This window comes from Tachyglossus aculeatus, chromosome Y4 (assembly GCF_015852505.1).
Source record: "Tachyglossus aculeatus isolate mTacAcu1 chromosome Y4, mTacAcu1.pri, whole genome shotgun sequence".
Classification (NCBI taxonomy): Eukaryota; Metazoa; Chordata; class Mammalia; order Monotremata; family Tachyglossidae; genus Tachyglossus; species Tachyglossus aculeatus.
Genome location: NC_052096.1, coordinates 13,859,663 through 13,879,639, shown reverse-complemented (window position 1 = coordinate 13,879,639; position 19,977 = coordinate 13,859,663). Strand labels below are relative to the sequence as shown.

General features: G+C 63.9%; 1 protein-coding gene across 4 annotated transcripts; it reads right to left on the bottom strand.

Annotated features, from left to right (window-relative positions):
* Positions 1 to 734: 734 nt before the first annotated feature.
* INSRR (insulin receptor related receptor) lies at positions 735 to 18,495 on the bottom strand. 4 transcript variants are annotated; one of them, XM_038768774.1, is made up of 22 exons: positions 18,349 to 18,495; positions 15,374 to 15,928; positions 13,750 to 14,065; positions 13,491 to 13,633; positions 11,266 to 11,410; positions 10,435 to 10,652; positions 9,976 to 10,102; positions 7,661 to 7,899; positions 6,921 to 7,088; positions 6,571 to 6,781; positions 6,058 to 6,099; positions 5,618 to 5,854; positions 5,266 to 5,371; positions 4,927 to 5,092; positions 3,973 to 4,078; positions 3,798 to 3,868; positions 3,391 to 3,620; positions 3,011 to 3,121; positions 2,592 to 2,751; positions 2,222 to 2,351; positions 1,848 to 1,982; positions 735 to 1,553 (listed from the first exon to the last, which is right to left on the bottom strand). In XM_038768774.1, exons 1-22 carry the CDS (start codon positions 18,437 to 18,439, stop codon positions 1,286 to 1,288), a joined length of 3,975 nt encoding a protein of 1,324 aa, XP_038624702.1. In that variant the 5' UTR covers positions 18,440 to 18,495; the 3' UTR covers positions 735 to 1,285. The 4 variants fall into 4 exon arrangements, with proteins under 4 accessions (XP_038624702.1, XP_038624701.1, XP_038624703.1 ...); XM_038768773.1 differs by having other exon boundaries at positions 5,235 to 5,371; positions 5,622 to 5,854; XM_038768775.1 differs by having other exon boundaries at positions 1,487 to 1,549; positions 5,235 to 5,371; positions 5,622 to 5,854.
* Between the last annotated feature and the right edge of the window lie 1,482 nt (positions 18,496 to 19,977).

Below are 19,977 nucleotides of genomic sequence, written 5' to 3'. Positions count from 1 at the left end.
GGCCGCTGCCCCCGAGCAGGGGCTGGCTCGATCTGAGGAGGGGGCGCCCCCCCGTCCCGGCCCCTCTGACCCCGAGCAGGGAGGGTCCGGCCTGATCTGAGGAGGGGACGGGCCGCCTCCCCGCAGGGACCGGGAGGCGGGGCCGGCGGAGCTGAAGGGGGAGTTGAGGGTCGCGGGCCTGGGCCGGACGAGGTCGGCTCGGGCGGTTTCTCGGGGAAATAAATAAGTGATCGATCGATCGGTCGGTCGATCGGTCTATCTCCCGTTGGCTCTCCGAGGGGACCCAACCGGCCGCTTGGGCCCTGCTCGCCCCGGGTCACGGGGTCGCTGCCCGTCCCCGGGCTGGAGGGGCGCGGTCCCGGACGTCGCCTCGTCCATCCCCCCCGTCTTCACTCAAGCCCATCCCCGGAGGCGCCCCCAACTCCCGGGCTTTCGGACTCCAGAGGCTGAGGGGAGTCGCCCCCAACTTTTTATTTTTTCCTGGCCGAGACGTCCGTCTCGTGGACCGATCCTTAACCCGCCCTCCTTCCTTCTCCACCCCCCATCAGAGCGATCCGCAGCCAGGACCTGGAAGCCGAAACGCCAGTCTCCCCCCCCCCCCACACACACACACACACTCCACTCCCACCCCACTTTCCTGCCCTCCGCCCACTTCCAGGCTCGCTGTTACCGAGGGCAGCACGTCTTTCCTGTGCCATCGCTAGGCGGCAGGAAGGCCAACGGGACCCGGGGTACAAAGAGACTCCAAGTTTTATTGTGTGTCTCCTCCTCCGGCAGAGAGGCAGGGAAGGGACGGATCGATCGACCGAGAGAGGCCCCAAAGCAAACTGGAGACACCCCCCTCCCCCAGGGCCGTCAGCGAGGGGCGAGGAGGCCGGGAAGTGCCAGACATAGGAAAGAGGGAAGTGGGCGGAGCGGGCCTCATGTGGGGTCTGGTCTCCTTCTGAGTTGGAGGGGGCAAGGGACAACGGGCTTGGAGATCCCCTGGGGGCCGGTCATCGTCTGCTGCCCCCTGACCCTCGCTGCCCAACCTCTAGGCCATCGCCAGCCTGAGACTGTGGTTGTGGGTGGGGGCGAGTTGCTGGTGAAGGGTGGGATGGTTTATTGGGGGGTCGTAATGGTGTGTGTGTGTTTGTGTGTGTGCGTGATGTCCGGGAGGGGAGACTATTGTGTGGTGTCTAGTCAGTTGCGTGTGTAAGCATATGTAGGTGTTTGTGTTGTCTATTTTGTTGTGGCGGGGAGTCGTGCATATGTGAGATGCGTGTGTAAGGGCAGCGGACAGGCCTCAGGCAGTGCGTGAAGGATCCCTGCGGGACGGGGCCGGGACCGGGGCCGGGACCGGGACCGGGGCCTGGGGCCCGCCGTGCGTGGAGGCGCTGTCCGTGGGCGGCTCGGGGTCGCTGGGGGCGGGGCGAGCGCGGCCCTCGGGGCTGTGGAAGAAGGAGCAGAGCCGGAACGAGGGCCGCAGGCCGGCCGCCATCGAGGTCAGGATCTGCACGAAGGTCGGTCGCAGCCGCGGATTCTGCAGCCAGCAGCGGTGCATCAGCTCCTGTCTGGGGGAGGAGGGGCGGGGAGAGGAGGGGAGGGGAGGGTCAGAGGGAGGGACCGCAGCCCCTGACCCCAGATCATCTCCTCTGCCCCCGGGGAGAGCAGGCTGGGTGAGGGGAGAGGAGAGGGAGGGCGGGCGGGCGACCGAGGCTGTCGTCGGGGAGGGTGGGGCGAGGCCCGGGGGACGGGGAAGGGTCGGAAGCTCCGGGCTCCGGGGAGGAGGGGGACGAAGGGTCTGGGCTGCGGGGGGCGGGGGGCCGGGGGAAGGACGGAGAGGCCCGGCGGGGAGGGGGCCTCACAGCTGCGGGGGGCAGTGGTCCGGCTCCCCGAGGACGCCGCTGTCCATGACGAATCTCAGCACCTGCTCGTTGGACAGACCCTGATAGGGCTGCTCGGCCAGAGTCACGATCTCCCACAGCACCACCCCGAACGACCTGCCGAGGGCGGGCCCGGCCTTCAGACCCCGCACCGCCCCGCGCCCTCCCCGCAACGACCTGCTCAGGGCGGGCCCGCCCGGGCCTCGCACCCCGCAGCCCACCGCGCCCCGCCCCGGCTTCCCCTTGCTCCCCGCTCCCCGCGGGCCCCGGCCCCGCTCCCGGCCCCACTCCCCGCGGGCCCCGGCCCCGCTCCCGGCCCCGCTCCCCGCGGGCCCCGGCCCCGCTCCCGGCCCCACCAGACGTCGGACTGCGTGCTGAAGATGCCGTCCTTCAGGGACTCGGGCGCCATCCAGCGCACCGGCAGCAGCCCCTTGCCGCCGCGGCGGTAATAGTCCGTCTCGTAGATGTCCCGCGTCATCCCGAAATCTGGAGGGGAGGGAAGGGGAGGGGAGGGGAGGGGAGGGGGTCCCAGTCAAGCCCCGCCCCATTCCGGAGAAGTCCCGCCCGGGAGGACGCTCGTTGTCTGGAGGGATCCAGGCGGGGCCGGGGCGGGCGGGACCCCTCCTTGTCCCCTGCGCCCGCTCCTCCGCCGGCCTCGGAGGCAGACCCCCGCCTCTCCCGGCCCCGACGAGGACCCCCCCCCCAGCCCGCACCCCCGACCCGCACCCCCGATCTTGACGGTGAAGTCCTGGGACACCATGCAGTTGCGGGCGGCCAGGTCGCGGTGCACGAACTTGTTGGCGGAGAGGTAGGCCATGCCGTCCGCGATCTCCCCCGCCATCTGGATCATGTCCCCGAGCGCCGGCCGCGGCAGCCCCGGGTTGTCCTGCGGGGACAGAGGGAGCCGCCCCGGGTCGGAGCGGGGAGCGGGGGGCTGGGAGGGACGGGCCCGTGGAGCGGGGCTTTTAGACTGTGAGCCCACTGTTGGGTAGGGACTGTCTCTATACGTTGCCAACTTGGACTTCCCAAGCGCTTAGTACAGTGCTCTGCACACAGTAAGCGCTCAATAAATACGATTGATTGATTGATTGATTGATTGGGGGCGGGGGGCGGGGAGTTCGGGTCCCCGGCGCGCTCTCTCCCACCTCGGCCTCGGGCCGCAAGGAGCGCAGGTAACTCTTGAGGTCTCCGCGGGTCATGAGCTCCATGATGACCAGGGCCGGCTGCCCTTGGGACACCACCCCCAGGAGACGCACCTGGGGCGGGATGACAGGACGGGGGAGGTGGGGACCCGCGGGGGGAGGTGGGGACCCGCGGGGAGGGGCGGGGAGGGGGGGGTAACTGGCTCCAACGGGGAGGCCGAGGAGGGTGGGGTGAGTGGGCGAGTGGGTGCCCGCAGCGGGAGTGGGGGAGCTCGAACCAGGCAGCCGGGCTTCTGCAGCCCCCACCCCTCCGTCATGGCCCCAGGCCTCTCCTCCCTGGGACGGGAGCCCCCCGCCCCCGGGCGACCCCTGACCCCCCGCACCACGTGGTGGCACTGGAAGGCTTTCATGACGGACGCCTCGTTGAGGAAGTCGATCCTCTCCCGGAGGCTGGCCAGCTCGTTGACCGCCTTCAGCGCCACGGGGGTGGGCGCGTCCCCCGGGTCCAGCCCGCGCATGAGCCCCTCGTACACCATGCCGAACGAGCCCTGGCCCAGCTCCCGCAGCACCGCGATCCGCTCCCGCGGCACCTCCCATTCGTCCGGCACGTACACTGCGGGGAGCGAGGCGGGGACCGGGACGGGGACCGGGATGGGGAGGACAACGGCTCAGGACCGAGCCTGTGGCCCCCTCCCCCGCCCGCCTCCCGCCAGCTCGGACGACGACAGAGCCCCCTCCTCCAGGCAGCCCTCCCCCGCGGCCCCGGGCCACGCCCCGCGGGGGCACCTACCGTCGGACGTGCTGAAGTACTCAGGATTGACCGAGGCGTAGAGGGTCCCGTTGAGGTAGCCGTCCCCGATCCTGGGCGTGAGGGGAGAGGAGGGAGGGGTAAGGCTCGGCGAAGGGAGATGGCAGCGGGGGGGAAAGGAGGGGAGAGGGGAAGGGGGAAGGCCGGAAGAGGTCACCTCTTTCTGTTGTAGAAAACCAGGGCGGCCAGGGCAGCGAGGAGCAGAATCAGCCCCACCGGGGTGACGGTGAGCAGCACATGGAGGCGGCTGGAGTCCTCCTCCGCTGGGGGAAGGCATAGGGGGTAACGGGGTCAGACCGGGGGCAGCGGGGTCAGGCAAGGGGGCAGGGAGGTCAGGCCAGGGGAAAGCGGGGTCAGACCGGGGGCAGCAAGGTCAGGCCAGGGGGCAGCGGGGTCAGGCCAGGGGGCAGCGGGGTCTGGCTGGGGAATAGGAGGGTCAGGCTGAGGAGCGGTGGCGTCGGGCTGGGAAGAAGTGGGGGTCAGGCCACAGGGGTCAGGCCGGGGGAACAGGAAGGTCTCTGTCTCTATATGTTGCCAACTTGTACTTCCCAAGCGCTTAGTACAGTGCTCTGCACACAGTAAGCGCTCAATAAATACGATTGATTGATTGATTGATTGAGGGTCGAGCTGGGGAGCAATGGGGTCAGATCAGGGGACAGTGGGGTCAGGCCGGAGCAGCAGGATCAGGCTGGAGAGCAAGGAGGTTAGGGTGGGGGGCAGCAGGGTCAGGCAGAAGAGAGGCAGGTGTGTATTGGGGGGACCCGGGCTGGCCCTGGAATCACTGTACTTGATTCCTCCCCCCTTCTTCCTCCACTGGGAGAGGGCAGCGGGGTCAGGCCGGGGAGCCGTGAGCATTGAGAGGCGCGTGTGTGTGTGTGTGTGTGTGTGTGTGTGCGTGTGTGCAGGGAAGTGCAGCGGGTGTATGTGGGCATCACAACACCTGACTCCCCGGACTGGGGCGGGGCGGGGCGGGGTGGGGGGCGCAGGGGACATCAGGCCCAAAGAGACCGTCCCACAGCCAGCGGAAGGGGATGCGGCCCTCGGGGAGGGAGGGACGGTGGAGCGAGGGGGCTGGGGAGGGGGCTGGGGAGGGGGCTGGGCCGCACCGTACCGGGACCGCCGACGTGGAAGGGCAGACTGCGGGTCCAGGAGCCGTTCCCGGCCAGCGAGGTGGCGCGCACGCGGGCCGAGTAGTTCCCCGGATGGAGCAGGGCCAAGTGGACGCCCCCCAGAGACTTGTAGCGGGCCGGGGACACGCACAGCACCGTGGCCACCTCCTGTGGGGGGCGAGGGGGGGAGCGACGGGCTGGGGCCGGGGCCGGGACCGGGGCCGGGGCGGGGACCGGGGCCGGGAGCTGGAGCGGGGGCCGGGGGCCGGAGCCGGGGCCGGTGGCCGAGGCCGAGGAACGGCGTCCCTACCTCGCCCTCCCGCTTGTATTTGATCTCGTACTTGAGGACGAGGCCGTTGGGGTTGGGGGGCTTCTCCCAGCGCAGGAACACGCTGCTCTTCCCGGCCGAGGCCCAGGACACGTTCCCGGGAATGCTGTCCGCCTCCACTGCGCCGGGGGCCACGGGGCGGGGGAAGGATCGTGACCGTGTAAGGGACGGGGCAATCACTTTCCCGGGCAGCTCCGCGCTCCGGCGGGACCCGGGCGGGGCCGCGGAGAGGGGAAAAGGGAGAGGGGAGAGGACGGAGCCCGAGGAAGGGGCGGGGTCCGAGGGACCGAGGTGTTGAGACGAGCGGGAGTCAGGGGGTCGGCGGCGAGGGGTGGGGGGGGAGCAGGGGGCTACCTAGGGGCTACCTACGCTGCGGCATGGTGCGGGCGAAGACGAAGGTCGGGGCGCTGCAGCCCACGGTGTGGGCGGCGTGGTTGCAGGCGTGGATGTCGATTCGATACTCGGTGAAATGCCGCAGGCCGCTCAGCGCCACCCGCTCCCGCACCACCTTGTCCTCTCGGATCCAGAAATCCTCCTCGGCCCCCGACGCGTTGGCGGCCCCGACCCCCGCGTCCTGCCGCCGTCGCCGCCGGCTCAGCACTCTGTGGGCCCGCCCCTGCGATTAGGGCCCCCCCCCCCCCCATCACCACTGGCCGCCGCCGGGGCCAGGCCCCCCCCCCACAACGGACCGCCCCCGGGATCGGGACTCCCCTCTGACCGCCAGGGTCGGCCGGCCCCCCTCCCCCTCTGAACCGTGGTTCCCCCCATCGGAACCGCTCCCTCCCCGCCACACCCTCGCGCTCACCCCTGCGAGTTCTTGTTCACGGACGTCACTTTCCACGGGGGCCTGGGGATGTGGGGGCCGAGTGGGCCCGGGTTGAGCCCCAGCGGTTAGAGAAGGCGAAGTCGTGGGAGAACGGGGGGCGGGGGGGGGGCTAGGACTGAGCCGTCGGGGGAACCGGCAGAGGCACAGGACGAAGAGGCGGGTTCCGGGGAAATGGGGGACACAGGACGCCACCAATGGGGGATCCTGGGCCGGGGGCCGAAGTACGGGGTTCTGAGCCTCAGGGAGAGTGGGGCGGGGGTGGATGGGGGAAGGAGGGGCAGAGGCACAGCACTTGGAAGCGGAGCCCGGTGGCATGGGGGACGAGGGCAGCCCGGACCGGGGAAGCAGGTGGCCGAGGGCTGGGGCTGAGACGTTGAGCTGGGGGGGGGGCGGGGGTCAGCGGGCTGGACGTGAGCCGTGGAGCCCCCCCTCCACCCCAGCCCTCTCCCCTGAGTCCCCCCCCCCCCCAGCTCCCCACCCCGCTCCCCTGACCTGGGGATGATGATGGCGTTGTGCAGAAAGGTCTCAAACTCCTTCTGGAAGGAAGCCTCTTGGGCAGGCGGGGGCTGGGCCGCAGACCCCTCGCGGTGCTGGCAGGGGCAGCAGGCCGCACCCGCGTCCTCCTCCGCCTCGGCGCCGCCCTCCTCCCCGTCCCCGTCGAAGCGGGGGTCTGCGCTGCCGCTGCTGCTGGGAAGGCGCAGCCCTGGGGCCGCGGGCTCGCAGCGTCAGGCTGAGGCCCGGACCCCGGAGCCTCCCCCTCCCGGCCCCCCCCCCCCCCACTGCCTGGGGCCGGGGCCGGGGACAAGGGGACGGGGCGGGGAGGGGCGGTGGGGAGCGCCCACCCTTGTGGCAGTGGTCATTGAGGAAGAGGTCGGCGTCCTCCGCCTGCCGCTGCCACAGCACCAGGTAATAGGTGATGTTGCCGTTGCGCTGGGTCGGCGGTTTCCATCGCACCAGGAGGTGGGAGGACGAGTTGGACACGGAGATGACGTCCTGGGGCCCCGTGGGCGCTTCGAAGGCAGGGTGGGGGGCGCTCAGGTCCCGGGAGACCCCACCCCCTCCACCTCCGCCCCCGGAGCAGGAGAAGAAGAGACGCGAGAGGCACGGGCCCCGGGGTGCGGGCGTGGGGTGAACTGAGGGGCGGGGGGGGAGGATGACGATGATGGCATTTGTTAAGCGCTTACTATGTGCAAAGCACTGTTCTAAGCGCTGCGGGGGGATACAAGGTGATCAGGTTGTCCCACGTGGGGCTTACAGTCATCATCCCCATTTTACAGATGAGGTAACTGAGGCTCCGAGAAGTTAAGTGACTTGCCCAAGGTCACACGGCAGACATACGGCAGAGCCGGGACTCGAACCCATGACCTCTGACTCCAAAGCCCGGGCTCTTTCCACTGAGCCACGCTGCTTCTCTAAGCTTCTCTAAGGGGGTGGGGGGCCGCAGGGAGCGCGTGGACATCCCTCCCCCTCCCCCCCGACCCCGTCAAGCCCCAGCCGGGCGATCGGGGAAGCACCGGGTGACCTGGTGAAACCGAGGCGCTGGGAGAGCTGGGGAAACTGAGGCGCCGTCCCGGGCCGGTACCTGCGGGCAGAGTGCGGAGGTAGATGACCGGGGTCTGGGCCCCGGGGGGCCGGTCCTCGCCGGCCGAGCTGAGCGTGATGGCCCGCACGAACACCGCGTACTGGGTCCAGGGCCTGAGGCCCCTCAGCGAGGCGGCCGGCAGCTGGTCGCGGCTCAGGGGCAGCTCCACGTCCAGCAGGCTCCAGCTCTGGCCCCCGCAGGCGTCCGGCCCGACGTGGTCCGTCACGTTCTGGAAGGGGCTGGGGCGGGGAAGCGGCGGGCTCGTGGGGGAGGGGGTCGTGGGGAGGGGGTCGGGGCTCCGGTTCCTTCCCTCTCTCCCTCCTCACCCCCGGCCACGGAGCCCCGAGCCCTGGCTGCAGTCTAGCCCGCATCCCTCCAGCATCCTCCCTTAATAATAATAATAATGATGGTATTTGTTAAGTGCTTACTATGTGCAAAGCACTGTTCTAAGCGCTGGGGGGATACAAGGTGATCAGGTGGTCCCACGTGGGGCTCACAATCTTAATCCCCATTTTACAGATGAGGGGACTGAGGCACAGAGAAGTGAAGTGACTTGCCCAAAGTCACACAGCTGACAAGTGGCGGAGCCAGGATTTGAACCCATGACCTCTGACTCCAAAGCCCGTGCTCTTTCCACTTAGCCACGCTGCTTCTCTTTCTTTCTTCCTTCCTTCCTTCCTTTCTTCCTTCCTTCCTTCCTTCCTGTCCGGCCCTCCTATGGAGCCACAGCAGCTGCCACTGTTTCCCTCCTGCACAGATGGTCAGCCTCGTTAATAAATAATTAAGTGACGATCTACCCACAATCCTAACAGATTGTAGCTCCCCTTCTCTTCGCCCTTGCCCTCCTGCTCCTCTCCATCCACTCCCCTTCCCCCCCCCCCCCACACACACACAAATACACACACACCCTAAGGGGCTGCTTCAGCATGCCTAAATTAATCTTGCATCTTCCACCTGATTGGCTCAATCTGTCCCCCAACGAGTCGTTTGCATGTCACTAGTTATCCACTCCAATCCTCTCATTGGCACAAATCCACCTGCCCCTTCCTTCTCCTCACTGGGTCTGAAAAACCGAGATCTAGACAATGATGATGTTGATAAGGATGATGGCGTTTGTCTAGATCCTGGATTTTCTTGAAATAATATTATATTAATACTAATAATTATACTATTATCAAGATATTTGTTACTATTTGCCAAGCTGGGGTAGAAAGATGTAATCTGGTAGGATGTAATCCCTGTCCCACATCAAGCGAACGGCCTAAGAGGTGCACTGGTATTTAACCCCATTTTACAGATGAGGAAACTGAAGCACCAAGAAGTTAAGCCTTTCCACTAGGCCATGCTGCTTCTTTCAGGCCCTCGGAGGTCAAAAGGACCAGCCCCCAGCCTTCACACTAGATAGGTGGAGTCTACCTGCCTTCTCAAATGCTGCCCCCATCCCCACTCCTCGCACACTCTGACCACCCTACCTGCCCCTGCAGTAAATGCCCAATAAATACTATTGATGATGATGAAGACGATGATGATGACCCTGAGCCAGCCCCCGGCCCTGCCCTCTGTCCACATTCCGCTTCCCAAATGCCCTCTCCCCGCCTCCCTCGGTTCTACCACTGGTGGTTCCCGTGTCGGGCCCGGTGGGCTCCTTTCCGGAGCCTCAGCCCCTTTCAGCACCAATCTGAGCCCGGCCCCCTGCCCACCACCTCAGCCCCCTGCCCGCAGCCTGGCCCCTCTATATCTAGGCGGCTATGGCTCTAGCCAGAGCTGTGGTCGTCCACCATATGCCAAGAAGATGCCGCTGATGATGAAGTTCACTCGAGTCCAGGCGTGGCTGAACAGGCCACTCTGGAATCACAGTCTCTGACACGTCGGGCACACAAGAAGTTTGCCTCTTGCTGTGTTGTTGTGCTTAATGTTTCCAGTGCCTGACGTTGCTCTCTTTTTTACCTCCTTGCCTCTCTCTTCCTGCAAAGTTTTTGCACAAAGAGAGTGGCTTCCTTCTGGCTGGCAATGCACCATGCAGGTCTGTCTTCAGCAATTGACTCCCCGTCCCGGGCTGGGATGCAGCCCTGTCCGAGCCTCAGTTTCATGGGCCACTCCCTCTGCACGCTTACCGTCCGTTTCCCGATTTCAGCTCTCCGGTCCCTCAACCTCTACTCATCCACTCCCTGCCCACCTTCATTTGACTCCCTGTCCTTACCTCCACCCTCCCTTTCCTGCCTGTCCCATCTCCTTCTCCGGGTCCCCAGGCCCCTGGCCCCCAGGACCCCGGCCCCCCGACCCCTAGCCCCCAGGACCCCGGGGCCTTTGCTTACGCCTCCTTGTAGTAAACGATGAAGCTGATGAGGTCGCGGGCCTCGGGCGGCTCATAGCGCTCCCACTGCAGCCCGATGCGGTCAGGCTCCGTCACGTTGGACACGAAGCTCAGGGCCCGTGTCCTGCCTGGAAGAGGAGGGAGGGATGGAGGGAGGGACGGAGGGAGGGCGGGGCAGGGGCTGTCTGTCACCGAGCCTCACCCCGCTGCTCAGTCCCACCCACCCCTACACACACACACACACACACACACACACACACACACACGCACATATTCAGGCCTGCAAGGCACCCAGAGAGACACACAGACAGGCAGATGGACCCAACCCGCCCCCTCCCCGCCTGGGCATGCCCTCAGAGGAGGCGCTATCACCACCGGTCAGGTGCACTTCTGAGGGCACTTGGAGCCCGTGTGGCGAAGATATCCCCCCCTCAACCCACCCACCCACCCACCCACTCACAGGAGGCGCGGTCGCCGTTGGTCCGGGGGTTGATTTCTGCCTTGTTCTGCCGGCCGCGGGTGCCGGTCTCCTGCTCCAACCGGTAGATATCAGCGAGGCAGAGGCGGGGGTTGAAGGCGAAGTAGACTTTGCCGACGGGAATGGCCGGGCCCCGCTGCTGGCCCCAGGCCCACAGCTGCTGCAGGTTCTGGTTGTCCAATACGTACAGCGTGTAGTTCCTGAGGGGCAGAGGCGGCTGGTGGGGGAGAGGGGCTGCAAGGCCGGAACCCCCACCATACCCAGTACATAATAGTAATAATAATAATGGCATTTATTAAGCACTTACTATGTGCAAAGCACTGTTCTAAGCGCTGGGGAGGTTACAAGGTGATCAGTTTGTCCCATGTAGGGCTCACAGTCTTAATCCCCATTTTACAGATGAGATAACTGAGGCACAGAGAAGTTAAGTGACTTGCCCAGAGTCACACAGCCGACAATTGGTGGAGCCGGGGTTTGAACCCATGAACCTCTGACTCCAAAGCTCGTGCTCTATCCATTGAGCCACGCTGCTTCTCATATACATCGCACCTAGTAAGTCCTTCCAAGCAACTACTCAACAATGCGCAGCACTCACCTGCACATGTACACGCAGTCACATGGGCACATACATATACAAGCATGGGCATATATATGAGCACCCAGTCACTCACACCGAAGGACAGCCACAGGTGTACACACACACACACACACACACACACACACACTCACACACACACACAAACACACACCACACGTACGCGCCCCCAGGCCCAATCCCAGGCCAATGCGAGCCCCTGGAGCCGAAGCCCGCACCCGTCCACCATGGAATCCCCGCGGATGAGCTTGAGGTTGCGGAAGAAGCTGAGGGACAGCAGAGCGGAGGAGTGCTTGATCTTCAGGAAGCCGGTGATGGTCTCCACCAGCCCCAGCGCCCTCTCCAGCTCCCCGGCCAGGTTGTCTGTGGGACGGGGAAGGGAGAGGGGGAGGACGCCTCACTGCCCGGGCCTCGGGAAGGGAAAACTGGGCCGCTGCGGGGAGGGGAGGAGCCGCGGAGTGACAGCGGGGCCGAGATCTCCTGCCTCCTCTCAAGTGCCACCCCCTCCACATGCACAACGGACCCCAGTCCTTCGCACCTTAGAAAAAGTCTCGCCCCTTCCCTTCTTAACTACCACCTTCAACAGCTCACACTCTCCAATGGCTTCTTCCCCACTGCCTTCCAATAGGCCCACGTCTCCCCTATCCTAAAAAAAAAAAAGCCCTCCCTAGACCTTACAGCCCCTTCCAGTTATGGCCCCAACTCCCTCCTACCGTTCCTTTCCAAACTCCTTGAGCGAGTCGCTACACTCGCTGCCTCGAATTCCTCTCCTCCAACTCTCTCCTGGACCCCCTCCGATCTGGCTTCCACCCACTCCACTCCACCGAAACAGCCCTCTCTAAGGTCACCAATGACCTCCTTTTTGCCAAATCCAACGGCTCCTACTCCATCCTAATCTTCCTCATCCTCTCAGCTGCCTTAGACACTGTGGACCATCCTATTCTCCTCAATACATTATCCAACCTGGGCTTCACCGACTCCGTCCTCTCCTGGTTCTCCTTTTATCTCTCTGGACGTTCTTTCGCCGTCTCCTTCGCGGGCTCCCACCCCCCCCCAACCCCTAACTGAAGGGGTCCCTCCAGGTTCAGTTCTTGGTGTCCTTCGATTCTCCATCTACACTTACTCCCTTGGAGAACTCATTCGCTCCCACGGCTTCGACGATCATCTCTATGCGGATGACACCCAAATCTATATCTCTTCCCCTGTTCCCTCTCCCTCCTTCCAGGCTCTCATCTCCCCCTGCCTTCAGGACATCTTCACCTGGATGTCCTCCCGCCACCTAAAACTCAACATGTCCAAAACAGAGCTCCTTATCTTCCCTTCCAAACCCTGTCCTCTCCCTGACTTTCCCGACCCTGTGGACGGCACAACCATCCTTCCCATCTCACAGACTCGCAACCTTGGTGTCATCCTCGACTCGACTCTCTCATTCGCCCCACGTATCGAATCTGTCACCACAGCCTGCCTGTCCCATCTTCATAACATCGCCAAAATCCGCCCTTTCCTCTCCATCTGCTACCACGTTTGTACTCGACCTCTCCCGACTGGAATACTGCATCAGCCTCCTTTCTGACCTCCCAACCTCCTGTCTCTCCCCACTTAAGTCCATATTTCACTCTGATTATCTTTCTACAGAAACGCTCTGGGCATGTCACCTCACTCCTCAAAAATCTCCAGCGGTTGCCTCTCATCCTCCGTATCAAACACAAACTCCTCCCTATTGGCTTCAGACCTCTCCATCACCTTGTCCCTTCTTACCTCACCTTCCCGCTCTCCTTCTCCATCCCAGCCCTCCCACTCCACTCCTCTGGTGCCACTTACTTTCTCACCGGGCCTCGTCCTCGCCTGTCCCGCCGTCGACCCCTGGCCCACGTCCTACCATTGGCCTGGAACACCCTCCCTCCTCAAACCCGCCGAACAATCCCTCTTCCCCCCTCCAAAGCCCCTTCCTCCTCTAAGAGGCCTGCCCGGACCAAGCCCCGCTCAGCTCCCCTTCCTGTTTGCGTCACCTCGATTCGCTCTTTTTGCTCTTCCCCCATTCTCCCCACCCCACAACATTTATATATATAGAGATAGATAGATCTATATATGCATAGATCTATGCATAGATTAGATATGCATAGATCTATAATTCTATTTATTTATATTGATGACTACTTGTTTTGAAGTCTGTCTTCCCCCTTCAAGATTGTGAGCCCGGTGTGGACAGGAATTGCCTCTACTGCTGAATTGTACTTTCCAAGCACATAGTACAGTGCTCTGCACACAGTGAGCGCTCAGTCAATACGATTGAATGATGAATGAGTGGGGAGGAGCGAGGTCGGGGCCGAGGGGCGGGGTTGGAAAGGGGGAGCCTTCCGGGCGGGGGTGGGGGCGGTGCCCCGCGCGTGGGGTCCCCGTCGGGGGGCGGGTAAGGGAATATGGGGCGGGGGGGGGGCCTCACTGCCACGGCGCAGGTTGAAGATGAGATTCCCGTCCACGTGGGTGCATCCGGTCAGCTCCTGCGCGGCCTGCGGGGAGTCGACGGTCTTGGTCCCCACGCTGCAGCGTTTAGGACACAGCCCTTCGCACTTGCGGCAAAAGATGCTGCGGGCGGGGAGTGGCGGGGCGAGGCTGTGAGCGACGCTCGGGGCCCCGCGCCCGGGAACCGCGCCCCGGCCCGGCCCGGCCCGGCCCGGCCCGGCCCCGCCGCCCGCGCCCACCTGCTGCCGTTGCGCGCGAAGCCGGGCGGGCACTGCGCCAGGCACACGTCCCCGTGGATGACGAAGTCGGAGGAGCCTCCGGCCGCCGCCTCGGACACGGCGCGGAGGCTGGCGCAGTAGGCGGCCGTCACGCAGCGCCAGCCCTCGTACTGGTAGGTGCCCGGCGGGCAGGCGCCGTGGCAGCGGCCGCCGAAGTGGAAGTGGCGGCAGGCCACGCAGGCTCGGGGGTCGTCGGGCCGGCTGCAGCCCCCCAGGCACTCGGGGTGGCAGCAGGCCCCGGCGGCGGTGCAGGACGTGCCGCCCTCGCAGGGACACACTGCGGGAGGGCGGGCGGAGGCCGAGTCAGCGCCGGCGCTCTCTCCCGCTCGCCGGCCCGCCCTCCCGGGGGGCTCGCCGAGGGAGGAGGGGGAGCCGGAGTGGGGGGGGGGCGGGATGCTGGGGGGGGGTCCGGGACCCGGGACCCGGGACCCGGCGGGGGTGTTGACAGGAAACAGCGCGGCCGGGCCCGGGCGCTGTGTACAGCCAACAAGGCCGGCGGGAGGAGCCGCTTCACCCAAAACAGCGGGCCGGCCGCCCGCCCCCCGAGGACACGCAGCGGGGCCCCGCTTCCACCCCCCACGCCCCCGCTGTCTTCTCCTCGGCCTCCCCCAGCCCCCGGGGGACGGCGACCGCGGGGGAGGTCCCGAGCCTGGGGCCCGTGTCCCCTGGCGCCCGCCCCCTACATAATAACAATAAGAATAATAATAATGGTATTTGTGAAGCGCTTAGTACAGTGCTCTGCACAGTAAGCGCTCAATAAATACGATTGATGATGATGATGATGATGAAGCGCAGCGCCTACTAGGTGCCAAGCACTGTTCTAAGCCCCGGGGAGGCTGGGGAAGCAGCGTGGCTCAATCATCATCATCATCGATCGTATTTATTGAGCGCTTACTATGTGCAGAGCACTGTACTAAGCGCTTGGGAATTACAGATTGGCAACATATAGAGAAATGGAAAGAGCCCGGGCTTTGGAATCAGAGGTCACGGGTTCAAGTCCCGGCTCCGCCGCTTGTCAGCTGGGTGACTTTGGGCAAGTCACTTCACTTCTCCGGACCTCAATCCCCTCATCGGTAAAATGGGGATGAAGACCGTGAGCCCCCCGTGGGACAACCTGATCACCTTGCAACCTCCCCAGCGCTTAGAACAGTGCTTTGCACGGAGTAAGCGGTTCATAAATGCCATCATCATTAACTTGTACTTCCCAAGCGCTTAGTACAGTGCTTTGCACGCAGTAAGCGCTCAAGAAATTTGATTGATTGATGGAGGTTACCAGGTGTCGGGTTGTCCCACAGTCTTCCTCCCCATTTTACGGATGAGGTCACTGAGGCCCGGGGCAGGGAAGTGACTTGCCCAAAGTCAGCCAGCTGACGATTGGCGGAGTGGGGATTCGAACCCACGACCACTGACTGCAAAACCCGGGCTCTTTCCCCTGAGCCACGCTGCCCCTCTAAAGTCCCCTCCGCCGGCCCGTCCCGCTGGCCCCGGCCCTCTCGCCCCATCCCGCTGGCCCCGGCCCTCTGGCCCCGTCCCGCTGGCCCCATCCCTCCGGCCCCGTCCCTCCGGCCCCGTCCCGCCCGCTCACCCCGCTGGCAGTGGGCCGAGGTCCAGCAGCGGAAGCCGCTGCGGCCGTTGACGGTGGTGCGGGCGCAGGGCCTCTCCCCGCCGCCCCGCAGGCCCGGGCAGAGCTCGGCGCACTCCTCCGGCGGCTTGTTGGCCACGATGTGGTTGCCCTCGGGCCGGCCGCCCTGCAGCAGCCCCCAGTCCACGGTGGACACGTGGCACAGCTCCTGGTTGCGCTCGACGCGCACGGCGCCGCGGGCGATGGCGGCCAGGGCGGGCAGGCCCAGGTCCCGCAGGTGCGGCATCTCCACCACCACCAGCGCGTAGCTGAAGAAGAGGCGGGCGCCGCGGACCACGGCCAGGTTGGGGAAGAGGTCGCGCAGGCTCTCCAGCCCGTACACGCGGAACAGCAGCAGGTAGCCCGTCACCATGACCAGCCGCGGGAACCGCCGGGCCCGGAAGTCGTCGCCCGTGGCCGTCGACATGAGCAGGATCTGCAGGTGGCCCTCGATGACGCTGCAGTTCTCCAGCGCCGACAGCCGCCTCACGTCGTGCCGGATGTCCTGGCTCGGGCACACTGCCGGGCGCCCGGGAGGGGTCGGAGGGGCGCGGGCACCCCCCGGACCACCCCCGACCCGACCCCACCCGCCCCTGACCTCCGCCCTCCCGGGGGCTCCGGGGCTAACCCAGGCGCTCGGCTCCTTGCGGGCAGGGACAGGGACGGTCTCTGTACTGCTCTAGTCGACTTTTCCAAGCGCTCGGGACAGTGCTCTGCACACAGTAAGTACAGAAGGAAGGAAGGAAGGAAGGAAGGAAGGAAGGAAGGAAGGAAGGAAGGATGGAAGGAAGGATGGATAGGAGGGAGGGAGGAAGGAAGGGAGGGAGGGAGGAAGGAAGGAAGGAAGGAAGGAAGGATGGATAGGAAGGAGGGTGGGAGGAAGGAAGGGAAGGAAAGGAAGGAAGGATGGAAGGATGGATAGGAGGGAGGGAGGGAGGGAGGGAGGAAGGAAGGAAGGAAGGAAGGAAGGAAGGAAGGAAGGAAGGAAGGAAGGAAGGAAGGAAGGATGGATAGGAGGGAGGAAGGAAGGGAGGGAGGAAGGAAGGAAGGATGGATGGATAGGAGGGAGGGTGGGAGGAAGGAAGGGAAGGAAAGGAAGGAAGGAGGGATAGGAGGGAGGAAGGAAGGAAGGAAGGAAGGAAGGATGGATGGATGGATCAGAGGAAGGAAGGATCGGAGGAAGGAAGGAAGGAAGGAAGGATGATGGATAGGAGGGAGGAAGGAAGGAAGGAAGGTTGGATGGCTAGGAGGGAGGAAGGAAGGAACTAAGGATGGAAGGATGGATGGATAGGAGGGAGGAAGGAAGGAAGGGAGGGAGGAAGGAAGGAAGGCTGGCTGGCTGGATGGATAGGAGGGAAGGTGGGAGGAAGGAAGGAAGGCTGGCTGGCTGGATGGATAGGAGGGAGGGTGGGAGGAAGGCAGGCAGGCTGGCTGGCTGGATGGATAGGAGGGAGGATGGGAGAAAGGAAGGGAAGGAAAGGAAGGAAAGATGAATGAATGAATAACCTCGACCTGCGGCTGTCGGTGGGGTTGCTCCAGGGGCCCCAGGGAGGGGGGGAGCGGGGAAGTAGCCTCCTGCTCCCTCTGGCCACGCAGGCACCCCCGGCCCGGCCTCGTCCCTCCGGCCCCGAGAAGCCGAGGTTTCTGGCAGCCGGCCTCTCACCGCGCTGGGCACCGTGCCATCTCCCTACCCGGCCGTCTGCCCACTAGCCGACCCGGGTCACCTCCATTAATGCGACTGACCGGGAAAGTCCAGAAACCCTCCCCTCGTCCCCTCCAGGGCCTGCTCAGCCTCCACCGCCCTCGACCCTGGATCCCCCTCGTCTCCTCCATCTCTGCCCGTCTCTGCTTCTCACTGTTTTTGTTGTCGATCAATCAATCAATCAATCGTATTTATTGAGCGCTTACTATGTGCAGAGCACTGGGCTAAGCGCTTGGGAAGTCCAAGTTGGCAACATATAGAGACAGTCCCTACCCAACAGTGGGCTCACAGTCAAGAAGGGGCCCGCCTCTTCTTCTTGTCCCCCACCCACATGACGTCCCAGAGCAGAGCGGCATCTCCGGATGCCCCCCAGCCCCCCGCTCTCGGGAGAAGGGCCGTGGAAGGGCAGGGCGGCGAGAGGGGCAGATCCGCAGGGAGGGTGCCCAGAATCATCCAACCCCAGTCCCGCCCAGCCCACAGCCCTGGGGTCCTGGACCTTCTGAACAGGACCTTCCCCCCCTCATCCACTCCCTGCGCCTCGCCAGACCCGGACTATACTGGGCCAGTGGGTGATATAATAATAATAATGGTATTTGTTAAGCGCTTACTATGTGCCAAGCACTGCTTTAAGCGCTGGGGTGGATACAGGCTAATCAGGTTGTCCCACGTGGGGCTCACACTTTTAATCCCCATGCTACAGATGAGGGGAATGAGGCCCAGAGAAGTGAAGGAACTTGCCCAAGGTCCCACAGCAGACAAGTGGCAGAGCCGGGATTAGAACTCCTGACCTTCTGACTTCCAGGCCCGAGTTCTATGCACTGAGAAGCAGCGCGGCTCAGTGGAAAGAGCCCGGGCTTTGGGAGTCAAAGGTCATGGGTTCAAATCCCGGCTCCGCCGCTTGGCAGCTGGGTGACTCTGGGCAAGTCACTTCACTTCTCTGTGCCTCGGTTCCCTCATCTGCAAAATGGGGGTGAAGACTGTGAGCCTCCCGTGGGACAACCTGATCAATCAATCGTATTTATTGAGCGCTTACTGTGTGCAGGGCACTGTACTAAGCGCTTGACCTCCCCAGCGCTTAGAACAGTGCTTTGCACATAGTAAGCGCTTAACAAATACCAACATTATTATTATTATTATGCTATGCTGCCCCGCAGGCTAGCCCAGCTCCTTCGCGCTGGTGGGACTGGGCTGCCACCCAGGGAGAGAGGGGAGATGAGGCCCCGCGGGGAGGACTTACCGTCGGGGGGGTCCCGGCTCTGGGTCCCAAGGAGGAGTCCAAGAAGGAAGCAGGCGAGGGGCAGCCCCAGGGGGGCTGAGGGGGTCACCATGGCCTCCCCTCCTCGGCCCACCACGCGGAGAAAGACCGACAGAGGGGCCACGGACTGAGAGGGCAGAGAGACCTCGTCCGAGCTGAGACTGTGCCTGGGCGGGACACTGTCTGCGGCCGGAGGGGCTGGACCATGGGGGGGGGGGGGGGCGGGCGGGGCAGGGACAGGGCTGTGGCGCCCCCTGCTGGCCGCGGCGGGGCCTGAGAGGGACGGGGCTCTGGCGCCCCCTGGCGGCCGCGGCGGCGTGGGGCGGGGCACTGACGGACCTCTGGCGCCCCCTGCTGGCCGCGGTGCGGGCGGGGCGGCGATAATAATAATAATAATAATGACGATATTTGTTAAGCGCTTACTACGTGCGAAGCACTGTTCTAAGCGCTGGGGAGGATACGAGTTGATCAGGTTGTCCCACGAAGGACTCACAGTTTTAATCCCCATTTTACAGATGAGGTAACTGAGGCCCAGAGAAGTGAAGTGACTTGCCCAGAGTCACACAGCTGGCAAGTGGCGGGGCAGGGATTTGAACCCATGACCTCTGACTCCAAAGCCCGGGCTCTTTCCACTGAGCCGCGCCGCTTGGAGGGCAGGGGGCATGGGAGGAAGCGGAGAGGTGGCGAGGGGCTGGAGAACAAGGAGCTGGAAGCCGGGGAACCTCTTAGGTGGGGAGAAGGGGGAAGGGGAACAAGTGGAAGGGAGCAGGGGGTGGGGAATTCATTCAGTCGTATTTATTGAGCGCTTACTGTGCGCAGAGCACTGTACTAAGCGCTTGGGAAGTACAAGTCGGCAACATACAGAGGCGGTCCCTACCCACCAACGGGCTCACAGTCTAGAAGGGGGAGACAGACAACAAAACATGTAGACGGGTGTCAAAATCGTCAGAACAAATGGAATTAAAGCTACATGCACATCATTTACAAAATAAATAGAGTAGTAAGTATGTACAAGTAAAATAAAGTAATAAATATGTACCAATATATACAAGTGCAGTGGGGAGGGGAAGGAGGTAGTGTGGGGGGCATGGGGAGGAGGAGAGGAAAATGGGGGCTCAGTCTGGGAAGGCCTCCTGGAGGAGGTGATATCTCAGTAGGGCTTTGAAGGGACAAAGAGATCAAGTGCGGTGTGGGAACACAGTGCAGTTAACTGAACTCTGGTCACAAACTCAGTTACTTGGGGGCCCAGCACCAGATGTTGAAACTTTAGTTCCCTTAATTCATTCAATCATTTTTATTGAGCGCTTACTGTTATTAATCAGCCATTCATTCAGTCAGTCGTATTTATTGAGCGCTTACTGTGTGCAGAGCACCGTACTAAGCGCTTGGGAACGGCCTGGGCCGGCGTTGGTACCGGCGAACCGTGGCGCCCGGCGACCAGACCCCCGGGCCAGGTGACCTCCGGGGTCACCCTGCGCCTGAGGGGGAGGAGGTGGACAGTGCTTCCTCGCGGCTGAATTCAAAATATTTATCCTGATAACGGGGGGGGGGGGGGGGGGGGGGGGGGGGTTCTGTTGGGGGAAATAAGGTGGCAGGGCAGGCCCCGAGGGC

What these genes read in the sequence shown, in the direction of transcription:
- INSRR (XM_038768773.1), bottom strand. Translation starts at nt 18,439, where the DNA reads ATGGTGACCCCCTCAGCCCCCCTGGGGCTGCCCCTCGCCTGCTTCCTT. An exon ending in CTCGGCCCACTGCCAGCGGG is followed by an intron (nt 14,066 to 15,373) that starts GTGAGCGGGCGG and finishes GCCCTCCCGCAG; the next exon opens with TGTGTCCCTGCGAGGGCGGC. An exon ending in ATCGTTTACTACAAGGAGGC is followed by an intron (nt 7,900 to 9,975) that starts GTAAGCAAAGGC and finishes TCCCCGCCCCAG; the next exon opens with CCCCTTCCAGAACGTGACGG.